Genomic DNA, 27582 nt, shown 5'->3' with positions numbered 1-27582 from the left:
CTCCCATACATGGCTACACTCCATACAAATACCTTTAAAAAAAGACTACCTGACAGTTACATTTATACTGGATGTTAACAAAGTTCTTGTCATTGCCAGTCTACATTTTATATCCTCTCTGCTTCAACCATCATCAGTTATTTTGCTCCCCAAATAGCGAACTCCTTTACTGCTTTAAGCGTGTCATTTCCTAATCTAATTCCTTCAGCATCACCTGCTTTAATTCGACTACATTGGAATGTTTTTCTTTTATTAATGTTCATCTTATATCCTCCTTTGAAAACACTGTCCATTCCGTTCAACTGCTGTTGCAAGTCCTTTGCTGTCTCTGACAAAACTGCAATGTCATCGGCCAACCTCAAAGTTTTTATTTCTTCTCCGTGAACTTTAATTTCTACGCGAAACTGTTCTTTGTTTTCTTTACCGCTTGCTCAGTATACAGATTGAATAACATCGGGGATAGGCTACAACACTGTCTCACTTCCTTCCTAAACACTGCTTCCCTTTCATGCCCCTCGACTCTTATAACTGCCATCTGCTTTCTGTACAAATTGTAAATAGCCTTTCGCTCCCTGCATTTTACAGGGTTAGTATTGTCTCCCGCATTCTTAGATTTCTCCGGAATCTAAACTGATCTTCTGTAGGGTCGACTTGTACCATATTTTTCCATTATTCTGCTGTCAACACTTGCTTTCTTTGTGATTGGAATTATTATATTCTTCTTGAAGTCTGAGGCTATACCGCCTGTCTGATACATCTTGCTCAGTAAATGTAGAGTTTTGTCATAGCTGGCTATCAGTAGTTCTAATATAATGTTGTCTACTCCTGGGGCCTTGTTTGTACTCAGGTTTTTCAATACTCTGTCAAATTCTTCACACAGTGTGATATCTCCCATCCCATCTACATCTACGTCATCTTTCATTTCCATAATATTGCCCTCAAGAACATCCTTGTAGACCCTCTATATACTCCTTCCGCCTTTCTACTTTCAATTCTTTGCTTGACTTATAAAATATAATAACATACCTATTCAATTTTGTCCAGAAATGTAATGTAATAATTGTGCTGGACGCACATTCAATGCTGCTAATCGAGTTTTTCCACCCATGGCATACATTTGTTGTTTCTCTACTGAATTAGTGCAAGTGACAACATGTGTTTGTGTTTGTCTTTAGTGGGATCACAGCGGAACGATTCACCTGTCAAACTGTAATCTGTACTTTTACTGCTTTGCACTTGTCGCACACTATTGTTTCGTTCATGCACTTGTGATCATTGTGTTTCACGAACTTCACTCATTGCAGCTCCACTTAGTCCATTTTGTACTCTAGTTTGTTAAGCAGACTCTCTACATCTGCTTGCTGACTCTCTCACTCCTCTTGTCTGACTTCATATCGTTGTTCAATTATTCACTTTTTCTCTCACAAGGAGATGTCCCAAGCGGTGGGAACGAGTTTCGGAAACCATCTAAATGGTTATGTTGGTTAAGATCCTAGGCATCACACACTGCAGCCATTCACCCTGGTAATTGACGGAAAGTATTTCGGAATTATTTGTGACAATATCGTTTAAAAAGTTGCATGAAATAGTCTGGTTGCGTGGTATAATGAATAGAATAGTAGCTTCCCATGCAAAAAGTGTTAGGTATGAATTTCGTCAGGTGCATAAAATTTGTTTTATTCTTAAATCTGTATTGAAATGACTTTGATCATCATTTCTATTCAATAAATTGATGGAAATGTATTTTTTTATTTCCATTCCTTTGTCACATCATTTTGCTTAGTGATTTGCTCTCATTTTTTCTTCATATCATTCTTTTTCCAGGTGCAATATTTTTTCATGTGTTTTTAATTAATTTTATGTATTAATTTCGATTTAATTTCTTTTGTTTTATCGCCCCATTTTTGTTCCTATTATGGCGTTAATTATAGCTATTTCTCATTTTGTTTTAATTTCGTTATACTTACAAACCCTTCTTTCATTTAAATCTTTATGGTTATTATCTTGTCCATGTGTATGACAATTACCGTACTAAAGAAGTGCACATTTACCAATAAAAAATACTATTTTCACACCTCTGTACAGTCAGTATAGATAGATTATTAGCTCTTCCTTTTCTTTCTGATAGATCGGAATTTTCAAATAATTGAATATTATACTGCATGAATATAATGAAATTCATAATTAGAAAGATTCCGATTGGAAGAAGAATGATATAAATAAAAAGTTAAACAAATGAAAAAAGTTCATAATAGGGGACGAACACGAGAAGAAACTCGTCATACTAAATACAGGCTAAATGTACTGTACTGTGAATTGTAGAAAAGCATCATCTAATATAATGATTAAAATAAGGTGGCAAAGGCACAGAAATAAAGAAATCACACTTAAACCAAGTAATTGAATAAAAATAATGGTCAAGGTAAATTCGATAAAGATTTAAGAGCGAAAGAATTACTGCATTTGGTGTGATTCGAACCCACAGCCTTTTGCACTTGAGGCTATTATCCTATAGTCTTAAACAGACATTTATTTAGCATTTAACAGTTTCACATAGTCACCGAAAACAAACTCGTCTAAAAAATAATCACATAAATTACAGCAGTTTCACATTTCAGCCTTTTGTACAGAAATCTGCAGCAAATTGTCCGTTGAGGCATGTATCAGATGACGCTTTTGCAGAATTCACAGTACATTAAGCCTCTATTTAGGATGACGAGTTACTTTCTGGTATTCATCCCCTACGTATGCCAGGTACTATAAATTGTTCGTTTATTTAAATCCAAAAATTATATGAACTGTGTGCGCCATGATCCACATTGCTGCGTGTCGCTTTGCTTTGGCAAACAGTTTCCATTCGGGTATTATGGCATTAGAAATCTGTATATTGCGTATGTCCGTTCTATTGATCAGTCGATTAATGTCCCTTGCTGTGTGCCATGTGTCGACCAATTTCGGGCACTCAAAACGATGTTCGATTGTGTCCTCCGAATTACAATCTCCACATGCGGCTGACGGTGTTAACTGGATGGAGTAAAGCTTGGAGCTGGTTGCTGTTGTTTGGTTTATCACTTTGTACGAAGTCGATCTGGCGCCTTCTGGTATTATTTACACAGCTAAATTTTCCCATACGATTTTCCAATTTTGCTGCAATCGTCGCAGCTCCCATTTATTAGGAATTGGTATTCCTTTGAGAACTGTGGACTCGTTACGAATTTTTCCGTGTTTTATGACGTCTGTTGCAATGTAGCTTTTACTGAGATAATAATTTCGGATAAAGTTTAACGAGCGTGGGATACTGACAATGTAAACTGGCGCCAGCCCTGATGTCGGGCGATACTTGTGGAACATCACAGCTGTTGGCGAGTGTGGCTCCTTTTCTATTACACACTTAGTTCTGTTAACAATGCAACAAGGCTACATATTTCTGCTTGTTTTAGGTTTAGCGTATCACGAAAAATTCCGAACTTTTTTCTTTGTCACGATGAATGGCTGCAACGTCTGGCCGGCCGCGGTGGTCTAGCGGTTCAGGCGCTCAGTCCGGAACCGCACGACCGCTACGGTCGCAGGTTCGAATCCTGCCTCGGGCATGGATGTGTGTGATGTCCTTAGGTTAGTTATGTTTAAGTAGTTCTAAGTTCTAGGGGACTGATGACCACAGATGTTAAGTCCCATAGTGCTCAGAGCCATTTGAACCATTTTTTTTGCAACGTCTGATACATAGGATCTAAAGCTACATCATGGTTATTTGATTGCAGAATGTCGATCCCACTGCTGGAAATCTGTCCTTGTCAGTCTATTCATCCATTTCCGCTGTGAAGCTAAACGTACATCTCGCTCCTCATCTTTTTCTACATCTACATCTACACGGTTACTCTGCAATTCACACTTAAGTGCCTGACAGAGGGTTCATCCAACCATTTTCATACCACTTCTCTACCATTCCACTCTCGAATGGCGCGTGGGAAAAAGAAACACCTCAATCTTTCCGTTCGAGCTCTGATTTCTCTTATTTTATTACGATGATCATTTCTCCCTACGTAGGTGGGTGTCAACAAAATATTTTCGCATCCGGAAGAGAAAGTTGGTGATTGAAATTTCGTACATATATCTCGGAGCTAAGAAAACCTCCTTTGTTTCGGTGACTGCCACCCCAACTCGCGTATCATATCAGTGACACTCTCACCCCTATTGCGCGATAACACGAAACGAGCTGCCCTTCTTTGCACTTTTTCCATGTCCTCCGTCAGTCCTACCTGGTAAGGATCCCACACCGCGCAGCAATATTCCAGCAGAGGGCGGACAAGTGTTCTGCCAACAAAGCGCATTCTTTGTTTCGCCTTCCCCACAATATTATCTATGTGACCTTTCCAATTTAAGTTGCTAGTAATTGTAATTCCTAGGTATCTAGTCGGATTGACAGCCCTTAGATTTGTGCGATTTATCGTATACCCAAAAATTATCGGATTTCTTTGAGTACCCATGCTGATGACCTCGCACGTTTCTTTGGTTAGTGCCAATTGCCACTTTTCGCACCATACAGAAATTCTCTCTAGATCATTTTGTAACTGGAATTGATCGTCTGATGATTTTACTAGACGGTAAATTACAGTGTCATCTGCAAACAATCTTAGGGGGCTGCTCAGATTATCACCTAGATCATTTATGTAAATCAGGAACAGCAGAGGGCCTATGACACTACCTTGCGGAACGCCAAATATCACTTCTATTCTACTCGATGATTTACCGTCTATCACTACGACTTCTCTGAGAGGAAATCACAAATTCAGTGACACAACTGAGACGATACTCCATATGCACGCAGTTTGATTAATAGTCGGTTGTGAGGAACGGTATCAAAAGCCACCTGGAAATCCAGGAAAATGGAATCGATTTGAGATCCCTTGTCGACAACACTCATTAGTTCATGGGAATAAAGAGCTAGCTCTGTTCCACAAGAAGGATATTTTCTGAATCCGTGCTGGTTATGTATCAATAAGTCATTTTCTTCAAGGTGATTCATAATGTTCGAGTACAGTATATGCTCCAAAATCCTGCTGCAAATTGAGGTCAGTGATATGGGTCTGTTATTCAGTGGGTTACTCCTGTTTCCTTTCTTGAATATTGGTGTGACCTGTGCTACTTTCCAGTCTTTAGGAGCAGACCTTTCGTCAAGTGAGCGGTTGTATATGATTACTAAGAAAGGCGCTATTGTGTCTGCTCTGAAAGGAACCTGATTGGTATACCGTCTGGACCGGAAGACTTGCTTTTCTTAAGTGATTTGGGTTGTTTCGCAACACCTAAGATGTCTACTTTTGTGTCACTCATGCTAACAGCTGTTCTGGTTTCGAATTCTGGAATATTTACTTCGTCTTCTTTCGTGCAGGAATTACGGAAAAGTGTGTTTAGTAACTCCGCCTTAGTGGCACTATCATCGGTAACATTTCCATTCCTATCGTGCAGTGACGGTTTTGACTATTTTTTGCCACTGGTGTACTTTACGTACGACCAGAATCGCCTTGGGTTTTCTAATATATTTTGAGGCAATATTTCATTGTGGAAACTATTAAAAGTATCTCACATTGACGTCTGCACTAAATTTCGATCTTCCGTGAAACTTTGTCAGTCTTGGGGATTTTGCGTTCTTCTGAATTTCATTCCTTCGCTGTTCTTTCTGTTTCCATCTTCTCAATTCACCACTGGCGAGAACTCCACCCGCTTTACGTTTTGGCAACCTCTTAAAACTTTATTTTACTTAACACACTACAATTCGTGTTAATACACTGTTAAGTACCTACAGCAGTTCACTTCCACTTAAATTTATTTCGCTTTCTGCCACTGTCACATTCATTGATCCGCTCTAATCGATTTGCAAAAGTATACGGACTCGTGCATGCCGCCTTTGCCTACACATACCCTTCTGAGCCGGAACGTATCCTGTCAAGAACAGGATATCTGAACCACCGAGAACATGCTTGAACATCTGGAATATCGTAGAACGTCTTCTAACATTCTGCAACATTCTTGAACATTATAGAGTGAACATTCAGGACAGCCTTGCCAGTATCGGCACTAGATTTCCAGCTTCTTTAGCTACTTCCCATAAGAAATCAGTTGGTTCAGTTGCAGAAACCTTTTTGATGGATGGGCGATGGAAGCTCACCATACTGCATAAGCCCCATGGGGATGAGAATTTGGTATCGGTTCTAATCTGCGTCAGGACACAAATTTCGCCTCTTCGATGTGACTTGGCCCACTATGAAGGAATGGACGTCGAAATCATTATATATCGTATAGAATATAAATGAAAAAGACTCCTGTGCCTTCATTTTTCGGTTTTATTGTTTTAAGATTGTTCCAAAAATTTTGTACGCAATACATTCACGAAACTTGGGAATACACAACATTTTTCGTCTTTTAGATACTCTGTGGCAAGAGTATGAACTGAAATACCAGTCTGTGAAAGGGCAACATACAGCTCGTGACACGAAAAATTTGTCCAACTTTTTACCTGCTCTGCTATCATAAGTGGAAATTATTGCAAGGAAGGAAAAAATAACACACCGTCTATGCCGTATCCCGTTAAATTTCGCCTCACTGCCGTAACGGATAATTTATTCGTACGTTCCACATGGATTTCTGCCGTTGTTTCACGCAGTGTTGCTTGTCTGTCAGCACTGACAACTCTGCGCAAACGCAGCTGCTCTCAGTCGTTAAGTCAAAGCCGTCGGCCACTGCGTTGTCTGTGATGTGTGTGTGTGTGTGTGTGTGTGTGTGTGTGTGTGTGTGTGTGTGTGTGTGTGTAGTGGTACGGCTATAACTGCAGCTGTCTCTGTTGTTGACTGAGGACAACGTACTGAATAAGATTACATTGGCATTTAGTTCAAAAAAATGGTTCAAATGGCTCTGAGCACTATGAGACTTAAAATCTTTGGTCATCAGTCCCCTAGACTTCGAACTACTTAAACCTACCTAAGGACATCACACACATCCATGCCCGAGGCAGGATTCGAACCTGGGACTGTAGCGGTCACGCGGTTCCAGACTGAAGCCCCTAGAACCGAACGGCCACACCGGCCGGTCCGGCATTTAATTCATTTGCAGACTGACAATTATAGCTGTTTATGTTGTCTACCACCGCGATATAAGAGTCACACAGGAAAAACCATTAATGGTTGTTTTCTCCAGGGCAGCAGGTCGTGTGTTGAAATGTGGACACTTGGACACAAAACGAGAAGACTATATTCAGAGGCGCAGGTATGAGCATGCATAAACATTGGATACTAAATTATGTGATGCGTTTTCAGCAGGACTGTTAGACAGAGAAAGAAAACCACCTAAAGTGAGTACACATTAAGGTATCAGTGATGAAAGTATCTGCACGTATATCCCCAACACCCTCTATATTGTTCTATATACAATATATATGTGCACTACTGGCCATTAAAATTGCTACACCACGAAAATGACGTGCTACAGACGCGAAATTTAACCGACAGGAAGAAGATGCTGTGATATGCAAATGATTAGCTTTTCAGAGCATTCACAAAAGGTTGGCGCCGGTGGCGACACCTACAACGTGCTGACATGAGGAAAGTTTCCAACCGATTTCTCATACACAAATCAGTTGACCTGCATTGCCTGGTGAAACGTTGTTGTGATGCCTCGTGTAAGGAGGAGAAATGCGTACCATCACGTTTCCGAGTTTGATAAAGGTCGGATTGTAGCCTATCGCGACTGCGGTTTATCGTATCGCGACATTGGTCGAGATCCAATGACTGTTAGCAGAATATGGAATCGGTGGGTTCAGGAGGGTAATACGGAACCCCGTGCTGGATCCCAACGGCCTCGTATCACTAGCAGTCGAGATGACAGGCATCTTATCCGCATGGCTGTAACGAATCGTGCAGCCACGTCTCGATCCCCGAGTCAACAGATGGGGACGTTTGCAAGACAACAACCATCTGCACGAACAGTTCGACGAAGTTTGCAGCAGCACGGACTATCAGCTCGGGGACCGTGGCTGCGGTAACCCTTGACGCTGCATCACAGACAGGAGCGCCTGCGATGGTGTACTCGACGACGAACCTGGGCGCACGAATGGCAAAACGTCATTTTCTCGGATGAATCCAGGTTCTGTTTACAGCATCATGATGGTCGCATCCCTGTTTGGCGACACCGCGGTGAATGCACATTGGAAGCGTGTATTCGTCATCGCCATACTGGCGTATCACCCGGCGTGATGGTATTGGGTGCCATCGGTTCCACGTCTCGGTCATCTCTTGTTCGCATTGACGGCACTTTGAACAGTGGACGTTACATTTCAGATGTGCTACGACCCGTGGCTCTACCCTTCATTCGATCCCTGCGAAAACCTACATTTCAGGAGGATAATGCACGACCGCATGTTGCAGGTCCTGTACGGGCCTTTCTGGAAACAGAAAATGTTCAACTGCTGACCTGGCCAGCACATTCTCCAGATCTCTCACCAATTGAAAACGTCTCGTCAATGGTGACCGAGCAACTGCCTCGTCACAATACGCCAGTCACTACTCTCGATGAACTGTGGTATCGTGTTGAAGTTGCATGGGCAGCTGTACATGTACACGCCATCCGAGCTCTGTTTGACTCAATGCCCAGGCGTATCGAGGCCGTTATTACGGCCAGAGGTGGTTGTTCTGGGTACCGATTTTTCAGGATCTATGCACCCAAATTGCGCGAAAATGTAACGACATATCAGTTCTAGCGTAATATATTTGTCCAATGAATACCAGTTTATCATCTGCATTTCTTCTTGGGTGTAGCAATTTTAATGGCCATTATTGTATGTACTAGGGCTATTCAGAAAGTAGCTAACGTTTTGGCATTTAAAAAAAACTAAGTGCAAGAAATACATTTTATTATATACATCTTAAAGAGCGACTGACATACTACTTTTCGACATAGTCACCAAACACACTGGGGCCATTATCACAGCGGTGGTAAAGCTTCGAAAGACCTTCGTCGTAAAATTCTGCCGCCTGAGACTCCAGCCAGTGTCACACCACGTCGTCATCAAAGCGCTGCGTTGCATGCCAGTTCTTCATCTTGGGGAACAAGTGGAAGTCTCTTGATGCAAGATCGGAGCTGTAGGGCGGATGAGGGAAAATTTCCCATTTGAATCAATTAAGGAGTTCTTTAGTGCGGTTTGCCGTGCAAGGTCGGGCATTGTTGTGCAAAAACAAAGTTTTGGACTTCAGCTTTCCTCGGCGTTCGTTTTCAAGTGCTCTTCTAAGGCTGTCCAAAGTTTGACAGTACCAGGCAGAATTTGTGGTTGGCCCACGTTCGAGAAAATAAATAAGAAGCACACCTTGCCTATCCCAAAACACTGTCGCCATCAACTTCCTTGCTGACAAGGTTTGCAAACATTTTCTTGGTTCTTGGGAGCACCTTGTGTGCCCCCACTCCATGGACTCTAATTTTCACTCGCAACTGACGTGTTTCAGCCAAGTCTCGTCACCGGTTACTATTCGATCCGGTAACGAATCACCACGTTTGTGGTAGGCCTCCAGAAATGTCAACGTTGCCCCCCATTCGCTGTTCTTCATGGCGCTCTGTAAGCATTTTGGGCACCCATCGTGCATAAAAGTTGTGGTAGCCTAGCTTTTGAGTGAAAATTTCAAACAACGAAGTCCTTGAAACTTGTGGAAAAGAAAGCGAAAGCTCCGTTATTGTGACGGTTTTCACGAATCGTTTTATCAAATTTAGCGACAAGATCGTCAGTCGCAATGCTCGGGAGCCCACTCTTCTCTTCATCATGAACGCTTGGTTCGGCCATTTTTAAATCGAACGCACCATTTCCGGATGGAACATTCACTCATTACGTTGTTTCCGGACACTTCACTCCCTTCACGATGAATTTCTATGGGTTTTAGGTTTTTTTTGCCAACAAAAACCGTATCACAGACCGCACCTCACAGTTGGCAGGATTTTCGACTGCAGCGCACATTTCAGATTCGAATATCGAAAGAACTAGACGCGCAGAGACGTTGTCGCTGCCACGGATGGATGCCGACTGAGCTGCCGAGCGATCGCCGCGCGCCTAGCGGTGTCAGACGGAAACATTCCCTTTTTTCTGAATAGCCCTCGTATAATGTTGTGCATGCAGTTGTATACATAATATATACACGCTATGTGTTAATAGTATGGAGTATACAGTTTTATTTTTTGGCATATTATATGGTGAGAGTTAGTGAAATGCCTATGCAGCTGACCGTGGTAAAAGCACTCTGATCACCAATCAGTTCGAACTTGTTTGAATGAGCATTCCCTACCGTTACTGCAAGCGGAACCTTTATTGGCTTGAACTGAAGGGTTCAAATTGGTTCAAATGGCTCTGAGCACTATGGGACTTAACATCTGAGGCCATCAGTCCCCTAGAACTTAGAACTACTTAAGCCTAACTAACCCAAGGACATCACACATCCACGCCCGAGGCAGGATTCGAACCTGCGACCGTAGCAGTCTCGCTGCTCCGGACTGAAGCGCCCAGAACCGCACGGCCACCTCGGCCGGCGAACCTAAGGGTAAATGGGTTGGAGTCATTAGTGCAGCGGGTTTGGCAAAGACCGCTCCCGCTACTAGAGTTACATCTACTTCCGTCACATTTATTTCCGAAGTTTCAATCTTCGATCAGGTAGCATTCGAAAGTTAGTAACGAATCAGATAGTGCAACAGTACTCTAATCATAACACAACAATATGGAAGTACAACCTTCGTAATATACAAATTTTCTGTTCAATCCAACTGCGAGAGAGAAAGAAAAGAACACATGATAATGTATACAATGTGTACATAAAAGTAGAAACATGAGAAAAGACAATTTGTCTAATGGTTTGAATAGTGTGCTATCCCAGTTGAAACTGATGGCAAAAGAGAAAACGAAAATGCACATTTTCTCAGCAGAGTTCATCATTTTCTTCCTGGCAATCTGTTTTTACAGAAAACCTGTAAACAGTCGTCTGAAAAAAACCTATGGCCTATGTCTGCCCGATTGCTTATTAGAGCATCATGTAAATTTTGACCCAAATCAGTGAAGAACTTTTCGAGATTTCTGGAGATAATATTTCTTCTTTATACGAGGGCGCGCGGAAAAGTAATGTCTCTGAACTTTTTATGTCAAAATTCTTAGAGCTTTTTCAATGAAATAAATTTTAATGACATTCTACATCTTCATTCTTTATGTCTACGTGCTTATTTCTTAACATAGTCACCCTGGCGATGAGCATGTATCTCCCAACAGGAGCCTATTTCATAGAATGTTTGAGTTTGTTGATGGAGCCACAACACAGTCTCCCTTGTCTCATACAAAACAAACATTACGTTAGACTACACCAACCAACCAACAGAATCCAGGGACATAATTCTGACTAGGGAGAAATCACATCTGGGGTTCCCCAAGGCTCAGTCTTAGGTCCACTATTGTTTCTCATATATGTAAATGATCTTCCGTCTAATGTACAACAAGCAGAATTAGTTCTTTTCGCAGATGACACCAGTATTGTAATCACTCCACGTATACATACAGAAATGTAAGAAATAGTGAACAAAGTTCTCAAAAGTATCATTGGCTGGTTTTCTGTGGATGGTCTCACGCTGAATTTCACAAAGACACATCATATTCAGCTCTGCACCCCTAGGGGTACTGCACCAGTGATAAGTGTAACACATTGTGATGAAATAGTACATAGGATGAAAACTTCAGAATTCTTAGGTGTCCATATTGATCAGAATTTAAATTGGAAAGAAAAAACGTTTTGGCACTCCTAAAACAACTTGGTTCAGCCACATTTGCACTTAGAATCATAGCAAATCTTGGGAATCTTGGAGAGAGAGAGAAATCAGTAAGTTGACATATTTTGCTTATTTTCATTCAGTAATATGGAATAATACCCGCAAGGTTAGCTGAGGGTGCGCTGCTTCCTGGACTCGGGTAGGCGCGCCGGCCCCAGATAGAATCCGCCAGGTGCATGTCGTTTTTAGGCGGTTTTCCACATCCCCCTATGTGAATACCGGGCTTGTCCCCACGTCCCGACTCAGTTACATGACTCGCAGATATCTTAACACATTCGCAGTATTCCATCGATTACACTACATGCAGACAGCTAGAGTACACTGATTCCATCCCAGGGGTACGGGATGGGGGCAGGAAGAGCATCTGGCCATCCCTTAATATTGACATTGTCAAATCCATACCTAACGACACCGACGCTGCACAGCCGTGGGATAAAGGCGCAAGCGATAGTTCAAATGGTTCAAATGCCTCCAAGCACTATGGGACTTTACATCTGAGGTCATCAATCTCCTAGAACTTACAACTACTTAAACCTAACTAACCTAAGGACATCACACACATCCATGCCCGAGGAACCTGCGACTGTGGCAGTCGCGCGGTTCCAGACTGAAGCGCCTAGAACCGCTCGGCCACAGCGGCCGGCTAGGAGAAACGAACGAGATTTTTTGCGCCGGTTTGTGATCACAGATGAAACTTGGGTGCACTACTATACCCCAGACGCAAAACAACAGTCAAAGCAGTAGAAACATGCTGATTCTCCGCCACCAAAGAAAGCGAAGTCAATTCCTTCAGCGGGGAAGGACATGGCATCAGTGTTCTGGATTCGAAGGTGATCATGTTTGTAGATTATCTCCCCACTGGTCAAACATTTACTGGAGAATACTGTGCTAACCTTCTGGACGAATTGCAACAAAAGATGCGCGAGAAAAGTCCAGGTTTAGCAAGGAAGAAAGTCATCTTCCATCAAGACAATGCGCGTCCTCACACATGTGCCGTCGCCATGGCAAAATAACGCCAACTAAGATATGAATTGTTGCGACACCCACCTTATTCACCTAACATGGCTCCGTCAGACTTCCATCTCTCTCCAAAACTAAAAATTTTTCTTGGTGGACGAAGATTCACTTCAAACGAAGAACTGATAGCCGGAGTTGACAACTATCTTGCAGGCCCGGAGGAAACTGATTTTAGAGATGGGATCAAGGCACTGGAACATCGTTGGACCGAGTGCATTAATCTACAAGGAGACTACATTGAAAAATAAAAAAAAGTAGCAGTGATGTAAGAACTTTTTTCCTATTCCGTTCCGAGAACTTTTCAAACCACCCTTGTATGTACACCTCGCAATATTTACAAACGCTCCACAAAAGACAACCTCATGTCTCACAACAACAAAAGCTGTAGGTAATGCTGCAAACTACATATGGCGGTTTCTAGTGTGTATTCCTTCATGTGATTCTAAAATTAGTGCATTGACTCAAACAGCCACCTGAGAACATCATGTGTTCCTCCTAGGTACACTGTACTCCAGGTACAACGCTCTCCCCTACTTAATACATTAAAGTTCTAGTTAACATACTTCTCAGCCGTTTAAGTAATTCACTTTCACTTCAATTTATTTCACTTTCTGTTAGTTTCAGTTTTTTCTGATCTGCTCTAATCAATTTCCGACATACCCGTTTCACCAACCCCTATATGTGTACATGGGCTGGTGAAATTACACGAACTAAGATATGAATTGTTGCCATACCCACCTTATTCACCTAATATGGCTCCGTCAGACATCCATCTCATTCCAAAACTGAAAATTTTTCTTGTGGGACGAAGAGTCACTTCAGAACGAAGAATTGATAGCCGGAGTTGGCTGTATATGTACGAGGTGCGACAATAAAGTAATGAGTCTCATGTGAAAAGAAATGTTGCTTACTGTTTTAGTGCAGTTTAGTGTTGTCTCCTTCAAAGTAGTTCCCTTCTGATTGCACACACGTTTTCCAACGCTTCTGCCATTCATAGTAACATTTCTGGAACTCATCTTCTGTAATATCCTCAAAGCCCCTCGTCACAGCTTTTTGGATATCTTGTGTTGTTTGAAAATGATGTCCCTTGACCACCGTTTTGACTCTTGGAAATTTGGAAGTAGAATAAAGTCGCACGGAGTGATATCTGGTGAATAAGGTGGCTGTGGTAGTACCGAAATTTGTTTTGGGGTTAAAAATTGCTGTACTGACAGAGCAGTACGTGATGGTGCATTATCGTGATGCAGAATCCAATTATTAGCTATGTTGGCACGGACACAAAGAACTCTTTTACGGTGTCTTTCTAAAATTTCTTTGTAGTAATATTTGTAAACTGTTTGTCGAGGAGTCACCCACTCTTTATGAACAATTTCCTTGGAATTAAAGAAGCACACAAGCATGCATTTCACTCTTGACTTTGACATGCTTTTTTTGGTCTGGGTGATCCCTTTGAGCGCCACTCCAAACTTTGGCGTTTTGTCTCTGAATCGTACTGAAAGAACCAACTTTCATCACCAGTGATAACACGGCTCAACAATTCTGGATTGATTTCCGTTTGCTCTAACAGATCAGCTGCCACATTTCCGTGACGAGAGACACAAACACGTGTTAACTTATTACAACACAACTCATGGCTGAGCAGTTGCATCGGTGTGCCGCTTGGACTAGAAGAAGCTTATAGACCGAGGTCAAAGATATTGTGCCCACACAAGCATGCATGGTTGCCACATCTTGCAAAGAAAATCAGTCTCATTACTTTATTCCTGCATCTCGTATATACACTCCTGGAAATAGAAAAAAGAACACATTGACACCGGTGTGTCAGACCCACCATACTTGCTCCGGACACTGCGAGAGGGCTGTACAAGCAATGATCACACGCACGGCACGCCGGACACACCAGGAACCGCGGTGTTGGCCGTCGAATGGCGCTAGCTGCGCAGCATTTTTGCACCGCCGCCGTCAGTGTCAGCCAGTTTGCCGTGGCATACGGAGCTCCATCGCAGTCTTTAACACTGGTAGCATGCCGCGACAGCGTGGACGTGAACCGTATGTGCAGTTGACGGACTTTGAGCGAGGGCGTATAGTGGGCATGCGGGAGGCCGGGTGGACGTACCGCCGAATTGCTCAACACGTGGGGCGTGAGGTCTCCACAGTACATCGATGTTGTCGCCAGTGGTCGGCGGAAGGTGCACGTGCCCGTCGACCTGGGACCGGACCGCAGCGACGCACGGATGCACGCCAAGACCGTAGGATCCTACGCAGTGCCGTAGGGGACCGCACCGCCACTTCCCAGCAAATTAGGGACACTGTTGCTCCTGGGGTATCGGCGAGGACCATTCGCAACCGTCTCCATGAAGCTGGGCTACGGTCCCGCACACCGTTAGGCCGTCTTCCGCTCACGCCCCAACATCGTGCAGCCCGCCTCCAGTGGTGTCGCGACAGGCGTGAATGGAGGGACGAATGGAGACGTGTCGTCTTCAGCGATGAGAGTCGCTTCTGCCTTGGTGCCAATGATGGTCGTATGCGTGTTTGGCGCCGTGCAGGTGAGCGCCACAATCAGGACTGCATACGACCGAGGCACACAGGGCCAACACCCGGCATCATGGTGTGGGGAGCGATCTCCTACACTGGCCGTACACCACTGGTGATCGTCGAGGGGACACTGAATAGTGCACGGTACATCCAAACCGTCATCGAACCCATCGTTCTACCATTCCTAGACCGGCAAGGGAACTTGCTGTTCCAACAGGACAATGCACGTCCGCATGTATCCCGTGCCACCCAACGTGCTCTAGAAGGTGTAAGTCAACTACCCTGGCCAGCAATATCTCCGGATCTGTCCACCATTGAGCATGTTTGGGACTGGATGAAGCGTCGTCTCACGCGGTCTGCACGTCCAGCACGAACGCTGGTCCAACTGAGGCGCCAGGTGGAAATGGCATGGCAAGCCGTTCCACAGGACTACATCCAGCATCTCTACGATCGTCTCCATGGGAGAATAGCAGCCTGCATTGCTGCGAAAGGTGGATATACACTGTACTAGTGCCGACATTGTGCATGCTCTGTTGCCTGTGTCTATGTGCCTGTGGTTCTGTCACTGTGATCATGTGATGTATCTGACCCTAGGAATGTGTCAATAAAGTTTCCCCTTCCTGGGACAATGAATTCACGGTGTTCTTATTTCAATTTCCAGGTGTGTATATATATATATATATATATAGGGTGTCCCAGCTATCTTGTCCACCCAAAATATCTCTGGAACAATAACAGCTACTGGAAAACGACTTTCACCGGTATCAGTGTAGGGCTGGGGCCCATGAATGTACACATTTGGAAACATTCTAAAACGAAAGCATATGTGTTTTTTAACACAAACTTATGTTTTTTTTAATGGACCTCCTATATTTTTTCTTCAGCAATCCACAGCATGACAAAGCACATACACAATGGCGTTGATTGCATCGCTATATTCCAATTACATCGCGAGATATTGAGACGCGAAGTTGACGCTTGAAACACCCGACATGCGCTGCTAGCGCACGTCCTGAGGCTCAGGCGTGAACCCCATGCTGCCCGTAATCGGGATGTGATTGAAATGCGTAATCACACTTCCATACTTATCAAGAGGTCCGAAACGAATAATACGGTCTGTTGCCATCCTGCATTAACGTCGTACATTCCAGCAGGTATTTATCCCATAGGCTAGGGGTGACGCGGTTCTGTAGCATACCTGTGTACCGCAACGTTAGTCACAAAGTTAACTTCGCTTATCGTTAATCCGTTACTAACAAGGTAATTCCGTTCAACGTTAAAACTTTACTTTACTGTATATCTAGCGCAAGTGACCGTTAATCATTCACTCGTAATAGTAAAATTCATGTTGATGGTTTTAGTGAAACGAGCAAGTGGACTAAAAGTTTTACCGTTGTTTCGGACCTCTTGATAAGTATGGAGGTGTGATTACACATAATCACATCGCGATTACGGGCAGCATGGGGTTCACGCCTGAGCCTCAGGACGTGTGCTAGCAGCGCATGTCGGGTGTTTCAAGCGTCAACTTCGCGTCTCAATATCTCGGGATGTAATGGGAATATTGCGATGCAATCAACGCCATTCTGTATGTGCTTTGTCATGCTGTGGATTGCTGAAGAAAAAATATAGGAGTTCCATTTAAAAAAAACACGTAAGTTTGTGTTAAAAAACATATATACTTTCGTTTTAGAATGTTTCCAAATATGTACATTCATGGGCCCCAGCCCTACATTGATACCGGTGAAAGTCGTTTACCAAAAGCTGTTATTGTTCCAGAGATATTTTGCGTGGACAAGATATCTGGGACACCCTATATATACAGGGTGAGTCACCTAACGTTACCGCTGGATATATTTCGTAAACCACATCAAATACTGACGAATCGATTCCACAGACCGAACGTGAGGAGAGGGGCTAGTGTAATTGGATAGTAGAAACCATAAAAAAATGCACGGAAGTACGTTTTTTAACACAAACTTATCTTTTTTTAAATGGAACCCCGTTAGTTTTGTTAGCACATCTGAACATATAAACAAATACGTAATCAGTGCCGTTTGTTGCATTGTAAAATGTTAATTGCATACGGAGATATTGTAACCTAAAGTTGACGCTTGAGTACCACTCCCCCGCTGTTCGATCGTGTGTATCGGAGAGCACCGAATTACGTAGGGATCCAAAGGGAACGGTGATGGACCTTAGGTACAGAAGAGACTGGAACAGCACATTACGTCCACATGCTAACACCTTTTTATTGGTCTTTTTGACTGACGCACATGTACATTACCATGAGGGGTGATGTACACGTACACACGTGGTTTCCGTTTTCAATTACGGAGTGGAATAGAGTGTGTCCCGACATCTCAGGCCAATAGATGTTCAATGTGGTGGCCATCATTTGCTGCACACAACTGCAATCTCTGGCGTAATGAATGTCGTACACGCCGCAGTACATCTGGTGTAATGTCGCCGCAGGCTGCCACAATACGTTGTTTCATATCCTCTGGGGTTGTAGGCACATCATGGTACACATTCTCCTTGCACATCACGGTACACATTCTCCTTTAACGTACCACACAGAAAGAAGTCCAGAGGTGTAAGATCAGGAGAACGGGCTGGCCAATTTATGCGTCCTCCACGTCCTACGAAACGCCCGTCGAACGTGCACCTCACCCCTCATGGTAATGTACATGTTGAAAGGTCTCTGTTGGATTCCTTTCATGTTTGATTTCTTAAATCTGTTGTCATTTATGGAATAAATTCCTCTTCTAAATTTACTGTGGCGTTTCTGACTATCTGGGAGGAGACTGAGTAGTGGAACGTGTTACCTTTACACGTAAACAAGAACGATCTGTCACACTACTACACTTTAAAACACAGTTTATATGTAATTCATGTCACACAGTCTCATACGGAACCTACATCCGCTTTCTGTTATATACTGTATATGATAAGATACTGTCATCCCCCTTCCCTTCTGTGTGAGAGGATGAATGATCAAATGTGTTTGTAGTTGCATGCTTGAGGGTAGCAGACAAGGCTGTCTGCTAGAGAACAGTAGGACCAACGTCGGAACAGGTAGCTACGCTTTCTTAAAGCAGAGAGGTTTCTATCCTTAGTATGGTTCTGTCCGTCCGTTGTCATGTTGGTATAGGAAGCTGCCCCTCTGGCCCCTTCCGTTTTGTCTTTGTGAGCCACCCTCAGGAAGCACAGTCGGTAGTAGGCAGTTGCTGTGGGACCGTGGCGAGCGTCTGAAGTGGTAAGATCTCCGGCTAAGCGCGTGTCTGCTAAGTCCGTAGGACAATGGATTTCTTAAGTTCAGCCTAACTGAAAACTCAATACCTTGATTTCAGATTTAGCTCTAAAATATCTAATGCTATCTTAAATTGCAGCGGAGTGGAATTCTCGTGTGAAGTTCAGATTATTTTGGGGTAGTTCTTTGTCATTACTTTGTGAGTAAAGTGGAACCACGTGTTGATCAGCAACTCTAACTAAGTTCATCAATCTTAAATGTGAATGCTTGTGTGATTATAACGTCTCGTCTTGACAATATTTTACAATATAGCAACTTTTCTTTATGTTCAACCCACGTGGAGTGTACTTTCCGAGACCAGTACCACGTGCTTATATAACTGTTTGACCCATCAGGTTAATAGTAAGACGTTAGTAACCAGTTCAAGGTTTTTCTTTTGTCAATTGCTTTTCGATCGAATTTATTTTAATTATCAAAATTACTGTGGAGTTATACGCTTTCTGTAAACCAAGTTGACCACGTGGAGCATGTGGTGTAATCATGAAAGTAGCCTTCAGCTATTCTTTTTGGGAAGATTTCACAAAGAGTTAGTATGAATTTAGTATACCAGTGTGTGGTAATTACATGACGGACAGGATTGTGTTACGAACGTAATTTCTTTGGGTGAAAACTTAATCTGTTGGTTGTGGTTAATTTCTTCTTGCTTATGTTTCAACGTTCTTTGGGTGTTGTTTTATGAATGCAGTGTTGTATGCAGACTCCCAATCTTGGCTCCATATTTGATGTGTTCCGTAAGATTTCCACAATCCTAAATAAGGCACCAGCTTGTTACGAGTAGAATTTAATATGCTGAAATTTCAATGAACAATCTTAGAATAAATTTCCAAATATAAACTGATTTCTTTCTTTTTATTTAAATTCTCCTTTTTATATATAGATATATTACCGGTAGTTGTATGACTGTAAAAGATTATAATCAATGTTAGTCTGATTGGTAATGTGGTAAACCTAGACTAGTTACCTGGTGAAACAGTTGCTTAGTAATACAAGATTAACTTCGCCAGACAGCTCACAGCTTTTAACCCGCTTTTATTCTACTATTAGCACCCGATTTCAGCATAGCAAATTCTTGTAGCAACGTTACAATGTGCGTCAGTCAAAAAGACCAATAAAAAGGTGTTAGCATGTGGACGTAATGTGCTGTTCCAGTCTCTTCTGTACGAAAGGTCCATCACCGTTTCCTTTGGATCCCTACGTAATTCGGTGCTCTCCGATACACACGATCGAACAGCGGAGGAGTGGTACTCAAGCGTCAACTTTAGGTTACAATATCTCCGGATGTAATTAACATTTTACAATGCAACAAACGGCACTGATTACGTATTTGTTTATATGTTCAGATGTGCTAACAAAACTAACGGGGTTCCATTTTAAAAAAAAACGTAGGTTTGTGTTAAAAAACATACTTCCGTGCATTTTTTTATGCTTTGTTTTAACCAATTACATTAGCCCCTCCCCTCACGTTCGGTCTGTGGAATCGATTCGTCAGTATTTGATGTGGTTTACGAAATACATCCAGCGGTAACGTTAGGTGACTCACCCTGTATATATATAATGTTCTATTGAACTGGTATAATTCTCTATCACAATAGGGTAGCGCAACATTCTCGAAAATTCTGGGAAATTGTAGAACACTCTGTGACATCTTCAAACCTTCTGGAAGAATCTCAAAAGCCTCGAAGGCTGTCGATTAGTCCCAAGCGGTTTGGAAGGCCGACATTTTCGAACACTCTGGAAGGAACATTCTGGCCAATCTCAGCCATTTCGGCTCGCCATTCCCAGATGGTTCACCGAGTTCCGTCAAGAAGTCCTTTGGTGCGACGCCCTCTTTTCACACCCTCATCTTCGAACCGAATGTGTGCAGTTCTGACGGTAACCTTCTTCAGAGATGGTGGATAGAGGACTGCCACACTACAGAAGAGCCCGCAGCTCGTGGTCGTGCGGTAGCGCTCTCGCTTCCAGCGCCCGGGTTCACGGGTTCGATTCCCGGCAGGGTGAGGGATTTTCTCTGCCTCGTCATGGCTGGGTGTTGTGTGCTGTCCTTAGGTTAGTTAGGTTTAAGTAGTTCTAAGTTCTAGGGGACTGATGACCATAGATGTTAAGTCCCATAGAGCTCAGAGCCATTTGAACTACAGAAGACCCATGGGACTGTGCGGGCAGGTTGCACAGTTATAGCTGCACGCACGGACGAGCCAGACTTACATTTTTGGACATGTTGACTACCGACACAGCTGTGACAGCGCAAAGTGGAACATTTTTGGCCTGATACGTGTGATCACGGCTTTTGCTACAAATGCTCACACCTTTCTTTCTCTCTCTCTGTGGACAGGCACCTGGGTGACATTCAGCTCCGGCGTGACGGAGGAGGCGGCCGAGCAGATCGTGCTGCTCGCCTACGACTCGGGCATCAACGTGTTCGACCTGTCCGAGGCGTACAGCGGGCCGCGCGCCGAGCTGGAGCTGGGACGCATCCTCCAGCGGCACGGCTGGAAGCGCTCCTCCTACATCGTCACCACCAAGATCTACTGGAACACCAAGTGCGTACCGCTACAGGCACTCCACGCCGGCATCCACTGACAAATCCTCTTTGCATCCATTCAATTACACAACAAGAGCATAACTTATTCGTTCCAATTCCTCTCCATATTTTTTTTTTAAATCAAAGATACATACATCAAGATATATACATTCGTCCACGAGACTCAGACGGCCATGGACACGGGCTCCCAGGTAGATGCCGTGTTTCTTGACTTCCGCAAGGCGTTCGATACAGTTCCCCACAGTCGTTTAATGAACAAAGTAAGAGCGTATGGACTATCAGACCAATTGTGTGATTGGATTGAAGAGTTCCTAGATAACAGAACGCAGCATGTCATTCTCAGTGGAGAGAAGTCTTCCGAAGTAAGTGTGATTTCAGGTGCGCCGCAGGGGAGTGTCGTAGGACCGTTGTCATTCACAATATACATAAATGCCCTTGTGGATGACATCGGAAGTTCACTGAGGCTTTTTGCGGATGATGCTGTGGTGTATCGAGAGGTTGCACAATGGAAAATTGTACTGAAATGCAGGAGTATCTGCAACAAATTGACACATGGTGTAAAGAATGCCAATTGAATCTCAGTGTAGACAAGTGTAACGTGCTGCGAATACACAGACAGGAAGAAAAAAAAATGGTTCAAATGGCTCTGAGCACTATGGGACTTAACATCTGTGGTCATCAGTCCCCTAGAACTTAGAACTACTTAAACCTAACTAACCTAAAGACATCACACAACACCCAGTCATCACGAGGCAGAGAAAATCCCTGACCCCGCCGGGAATCGAACAGGGGAACCCGGGCGTGGGAAGCGAGAACGCTACCGCACGACCACGAGCTGCGGACAGAAAGGGAGATCCTTTACCATTTAGCTACGATATAGCAGGTCAGCAACTGGAAGCAGTTAATTCCATAAATTATCTGGGAGTAGGCACTGGTAGTGATTTAAAATGGAGTGACCATATAAAATTAATCGTCGGTAAAGCAGATGCCAGACTCAGATTCATTGGAAGAATCCTAAGGAAACGCAGTCCGAAAACAAAGGAAGTAGGTTACAGTACACTTGTTCGCCCGCTGCTTGAATTCTGCTCACCGGTGTGGGATCCGTACCAGGTAGGGCTGACAGAAGAGGTAGAGAAGATCCAACGGAGAGCAGCGCGCTTCGTTACAGGATCATTTAGTAATCGCGAAAGTGTTACGGAGACGACACATAAACTGCAGTGGAAGACTCTGCAGGAGAGACGCTCAGTAGCTCGGTACGGGCTTTTGTCAAAGTTTCGAGAACATACCTTCACCGAGGAGTCGAGCAGTATATTGCTCCCTCCTACGTATATCTCGCGAAGAGACCGTGAGCATAAAATCAGAGAGATTAGAGCCCACACAGAGGCATACCGACAATCCTTCTTTCCACAAACAATACGAGACTGGAATAGAAGGGAGAACCGATAGAGGTACTCAAGGTACCCTCAGCCACACACCGTCAGGTGGCTTGTGGAGTATGGGTGTAGATGTAGATGTAGAAAATGTTTTGCACTGCGAAAGCTCCGAATACTGTCCATAAAATTCGAATAGAGATCAATATAAACATCATTTTTATTGCTCATGAAAACCACACATTGCATGTCGCACCATCATACAGCGAGAACTTCAGACGTGGTGGTCCAGATTCCTGTACATACTGGTACCTCTAATACCCAGTAGCACGTCCTCTTGCATTGGTGCACGCCTGTATTCGTCGTGGGATACCATTCACAAGTTCATCAAGGCACTGTTGGTCCATATTGTCCCACTCCTTAATGGCGATTCTGCACAGATCCCTCAAAGTGGTTGGTGGGTCACGTCTCTATAAACAGCCTTTTTCAACCTATCCCAGGCATGTTTCATAGGGTTCATGTCTGGATAAGATGCTGGCCACTCTAATCGAGCGATGTCGTTATCCTGAAGGAAGTCATTTGCGAGATGTGCACGATGGGGGCGCGAATTGTCGTCCACGAAGACGAATGCCTCACCAATATGCTGCCGATACGGTTGCACTATCGATCGGAGGATTTTATTTCATATCAGGAAACTTTCTACATCTACATCTACATCCATACTCCGCATGCCACTTGACGGTGTGTGGCGGAGGGTGCCTTGAGTACCTCTATCGGTTCTCCCTCCTATTCCAGTCTCGTATTGTTCGTGGAAAGAAAGATTGTCGATATGCCTCTGTGTGGGCTGTAATATCTCTGATTTTACCCTCGTGGTCTCTTTGCGAGATATACGCAGGAGGGAGCAATATACTGCTTGACTCTTCGGTGAAGGTATGTTCTCGAAACTTCAACGAAAGCCCGTACCGAGCTACTGAGCGTCTCTCCTGCAGAGTCTTCCACTGCAGTTTATGTGTCGTCTCCGTAACGCTTTCGCGGATACTAAATGATTCTGTAACGAAGCTCGCTGCCTTCCGTTGGATCTTCTCTATCTCTTCTATCAACCCTATCTGGTACGGATCCCACACTGCTGAGCAGTATTCAAGCAGTGGGCGAACAAGCGTACTGTAACCTACTTCCTTTGTTTTCTGATTGTATACCCTTAGAATTCTTCCAATGAATCTCAGTCTGGGATCTGCTTTACCGACGATTAATTTTATATGATCATTCCATTTTAAATCACTCCTAATGTCTACTGCCAGATAATTTATGGAATTAACTGCTTCCAGTTGCTGACCTGCTATATTGTAGCTAAATGATAAAGGATCCTCCTTTCTGTGTATTCGCAGCACATTACACTTGTCTACACTGTGATTCAATTGCCATTCCCTGCACCATGCACCAATTCTTTGCAGATCCTCCTGCATTACAGTACAATTTTCGATTGTTACAACACCTCGATATACTACAGCATCATCCTCAAAAAGCCTCACATTGCGGTTGATAATGGAACCACTAAAAGAAAAATCAGGACACGTCCATAGGATTTGTCGACCTCGAAAAAGCGTTCGACAATGTAAAATGGTGCAAGGTGTTCGAACTCCTGAGAAAAATGGGGGTAAGCTATAGCGAAAGACGGATAGTATACAATACGTACAAGAACCTAGCGGAAATAATAAGAGTGAACGACCAAGAAGGAAGTGCTCGGATTTAAAACGGTGTAAGACAGTGATGTAGTCTTTCGCCCCTACTGTTCAATCTGTACATTGAAGAAGAAATGATGAAAATAAAAGAAAGGTTTAGGAATTGCATTAAAATTCAATGTGAAAGGACATTGGTGATACAATTCGCTGATGACATTGCTATCCTGAGTGAAAGTAAGGAAAAAGTAGAGGATCTACTGAATGGAATCAACAGTCTAATGAGTTCAGATTATGGACTGGGAGTAAATCGAAGAAAGGCGAAAGTAATGAGGAGCAGTAGAAATGAGAACAGCGACAAACGTAACGTCGCATTGATGGTCACGAAATAGATGAAGTTAAGAAATTCTGCTACCTAGTGAGCAAAATAGCCAACGGTAGACGGAGCAAGGAGGACATTAGAAGCAGACCAGCATTGGCAGAAAGGGCTTTCTTGAGGAAGGGAAGTCTACTAGTGTCAAACATAGACCTTAATTTGAGGAAGAAATTTCTAAAGGTTTAGCTTTGAAGGATAGTATTGTATGATAGTGAAACATGGACGGTGAGAAAGCCGGTGTAACGTATATGCAACCAATATGTGGCGTTCCTACAACAAATACGCCTATGTTCGTCTGTGAAAATGGACTGGATAAACAACCTGAGCTATCAGTAAACGGAATCTAACCTGCATAACACTGTTCGCATGTTGTGTGAGAGTCAGTTTCACTGTCATTTAAACCCTCGACATATCGTTACATAAGAAACTTAAAACTAACATTTGGATAAGCTATTTGACTGCGTATTTGAATAAGAATTTACAAGTGATACAGTATCTGTCTTGTGCAACGGAATTTACTGGCTTAGAGTACGTGACGTGTTGTGGTGTGTCAGTGTGTCTGTTTTGCCCTAAGTTTTACACTCACCTCTTGTCCATGTGGTTTACGCTGCAGTCATGGACTGTGCGGCTGGTCCCGGCAAAGGTTCGAGTCCTCCCTCGGGCATGGGTGTGTGTGTTTGTCCTTAGGATAATTTAGGTTAAGTAGTGTGTAAGCTTAGGGACTGATGACCTTAGCAGTTAGGTACCAGAAGATTTCACACACATGTTTTCCATGTGGTTTACAGCAATTCGCAGCAGCATACAGCAACAGCGGCTAAAGCTTATTGTTACTAAGAATGAATTTAATAGGAGTTTACTTGGGTCCTGTTAGCTACTAAATAACTTGTCAGAATGGATTTCATAAATTAAGTCTATTTAAAACTTCAGAATCATCATAACCAATAATAGATGGTGACAATAACAATGATATACGTATCAATAATAGCTGAGTTCCAGATTAACTAATAATTTCAATTTCAAAGTTACATTAACATTTAATAAACCACAGCATATTTATGAATTAAAAATGGTTCAGATGGCTCTGATCACTATGGGACTTAACATTTGTGGTTATCAGTCCCCTAGAGCTTAGAACTACTTAAACCTGACTAACCTAAAGACATCACACACATCCATGCCCGAGGCAGGATTCGAACCTGCGACCGTAGCAGTCGCGCGGTTCCAGACTGAAGCGCCTAGAACCGCTCGGCCACTGCGGCCGGCGCAGTTTACGAAAAGAGGTATATGGATGATGGGCAGGTTACCGATGCAGCAAGGCGTTGCTTGAGACGTTGTAATATCCGACGTTCCCCAAGGAACTGTTACATGCCCTCTGCCTCCCATGTTTCGGCCTTAGATATCTGAGACTCAAGACTTCAAGAAGACAGACTTCAAGAAGAATATAGTAATTCCAATCCCAAAGAAAGCAGGTGTTGACAGATCTGAAAATTACCGAACTATCAGTTTAGTAAATCACAGTTGCAAAATATCAAAACGAATTCTTTACAGACGAAGGGAAAAACTGGTAGAAGCCGACCTCGGGGAAGATCAGATCGAATTCCGTAGAAATATTGGAACACTTGTGGCAATGCTGACCCTACGACTTATCTTAGAAGATGGATTAAAAGAAGGCAAAATTATGTTTCTAGCATTAGTACTTAGAGAAGGCTTTTGACAATGTTGACTGGAATACCCTCTTTCAAATTCTAAAGGTGGCAGGGGTAAAATACAGGGAGCGAAAGGCTATTTACAATTTGTACAGAAAACAGATGGCAGTTATAAGAGTCGAGCGGCATGAAAGGGAAGCAGTGGTTGGGAAGGGAGTGAGACAAGGCTGTAGCCTATCCTCGATGTTATTCAATCTGTATACTGACCAAGCAGTAAAGGAAACAAAAGAAGAATTGGGAGTAGGTATTAAAATTCATGGAGAAGGAATAAAAACTTTGAGGTTCGCCGATGACATTGTAATTCTGTCAGAGACAGCAAAGGAATTGGAAGAGCAGTTGAACGGAATGGACAGTGTCTTGAAAGGAGCATATAAGATGAACATCAACAAAAGCAAAACGAGGATGAATGTTGTCAAATTAAGTCGGGTGATGCTGAGGGAATCAGATTAGGAAATGAGACATTTAAAGTAGTAAAGGAGTTTTGCTATTTGGGGAGCAAAATAACTGATGACGGTCGAAGTAGAGAGGATATAAAATGTAGACTGGCAATGGCAAGGAAATCGTTTCTGAAGAAGAGAAATTTGTTAACATCGAGTGTAGATTTAAGTGTCAGGAAGTCGTTTCTGAAAGTATTTGTATGGAGCGTAGCCATGTATGGAAGTGAAACATGGACGATAAATAGTTTGGACAAGAAGAGAATAGAAGCTTTCGAAATGTGGTGCTACAGAAGAATGCTGAAGATTAGATGGGTAGATCATATAACTAATGAGGAGGTATTCAATAGGATTGGGGAGCGCAACTTGACTAGAAGAAGGGATCGGTTGGTAGGACATGTTTTGAGGCATCAAGGGATCACCAATTTAGTATTGGAGGGCAGCGTGGAGGGTAAAAATCGTAGAGGAAGGCCAAGAGATGAATACACTAAGCAGATTCAGAAGGATGTAGGTTGCAGTGGTTACTGGGAGATGAAGAGGCTTGCACAGGTTAGAGCAGCATGGAGAGTTGCATCAAACCAGTCTCAGGACTGAAGACAACAACAACTTCCATCTTCAAGCGTAGTTAAGCCATCTAAATCTCTCCCGGCTATATAAATGAAATCACACCTTGAGTGTGGTAGGATCTGCCATCACCGACGTGAGGGAATCGTGACACGTCTGTTTCCGAGCTTTCGACCGACAGTACTACTTCCCCTCTCGTCTCACAACAATGCTTAGAATCGCG

At 43.2% G+C, this 27582-nt stretch overlaps 1 protein-coding gene across 1 annotated transcript in view; it reads left to right on the top strand.

Annotated features, from left to right (window-relative positions):
* LOC124719628 (voltage-gated potassium channel subunit beta-2) overlaps positions 1–27582 on the top strand; it is a 1342624-nt gene that overhangs the window by 1245012 nt on the left and 70030 nt on the right. The window contains exon 7 of the mRNA XM_047244844.1: positions 21024–21231. Within this exon, the coding sequence (XP_047100800.1) occupies positions 21024–21231 (208 nt within the window). The remainder of the gene's footprint in view (positions 1–21023; positions 21232–27582) is intronic.

Source organism: Schistocerca piceifrons, chromosome 11 (assembly GCF_021461385.2).
Source record: "Schistocerca piceifrons isolate TAMUIC-IGC-003096 chromosome 11, iqSchPice1.1, whole genome shotgun sequence".
Lineage (NCBI taxonomy): Eukaryota > Metazoa > Arthropoda > Insecta > Orthoptera > Acrididae > Schistocerca > Schistocerca piceifrons.
The sequence above is the reverse complement of the archived record's forward strand: the minus strand, read 5'-3'. Positions and strand labels throughout refer to the sequence as shown.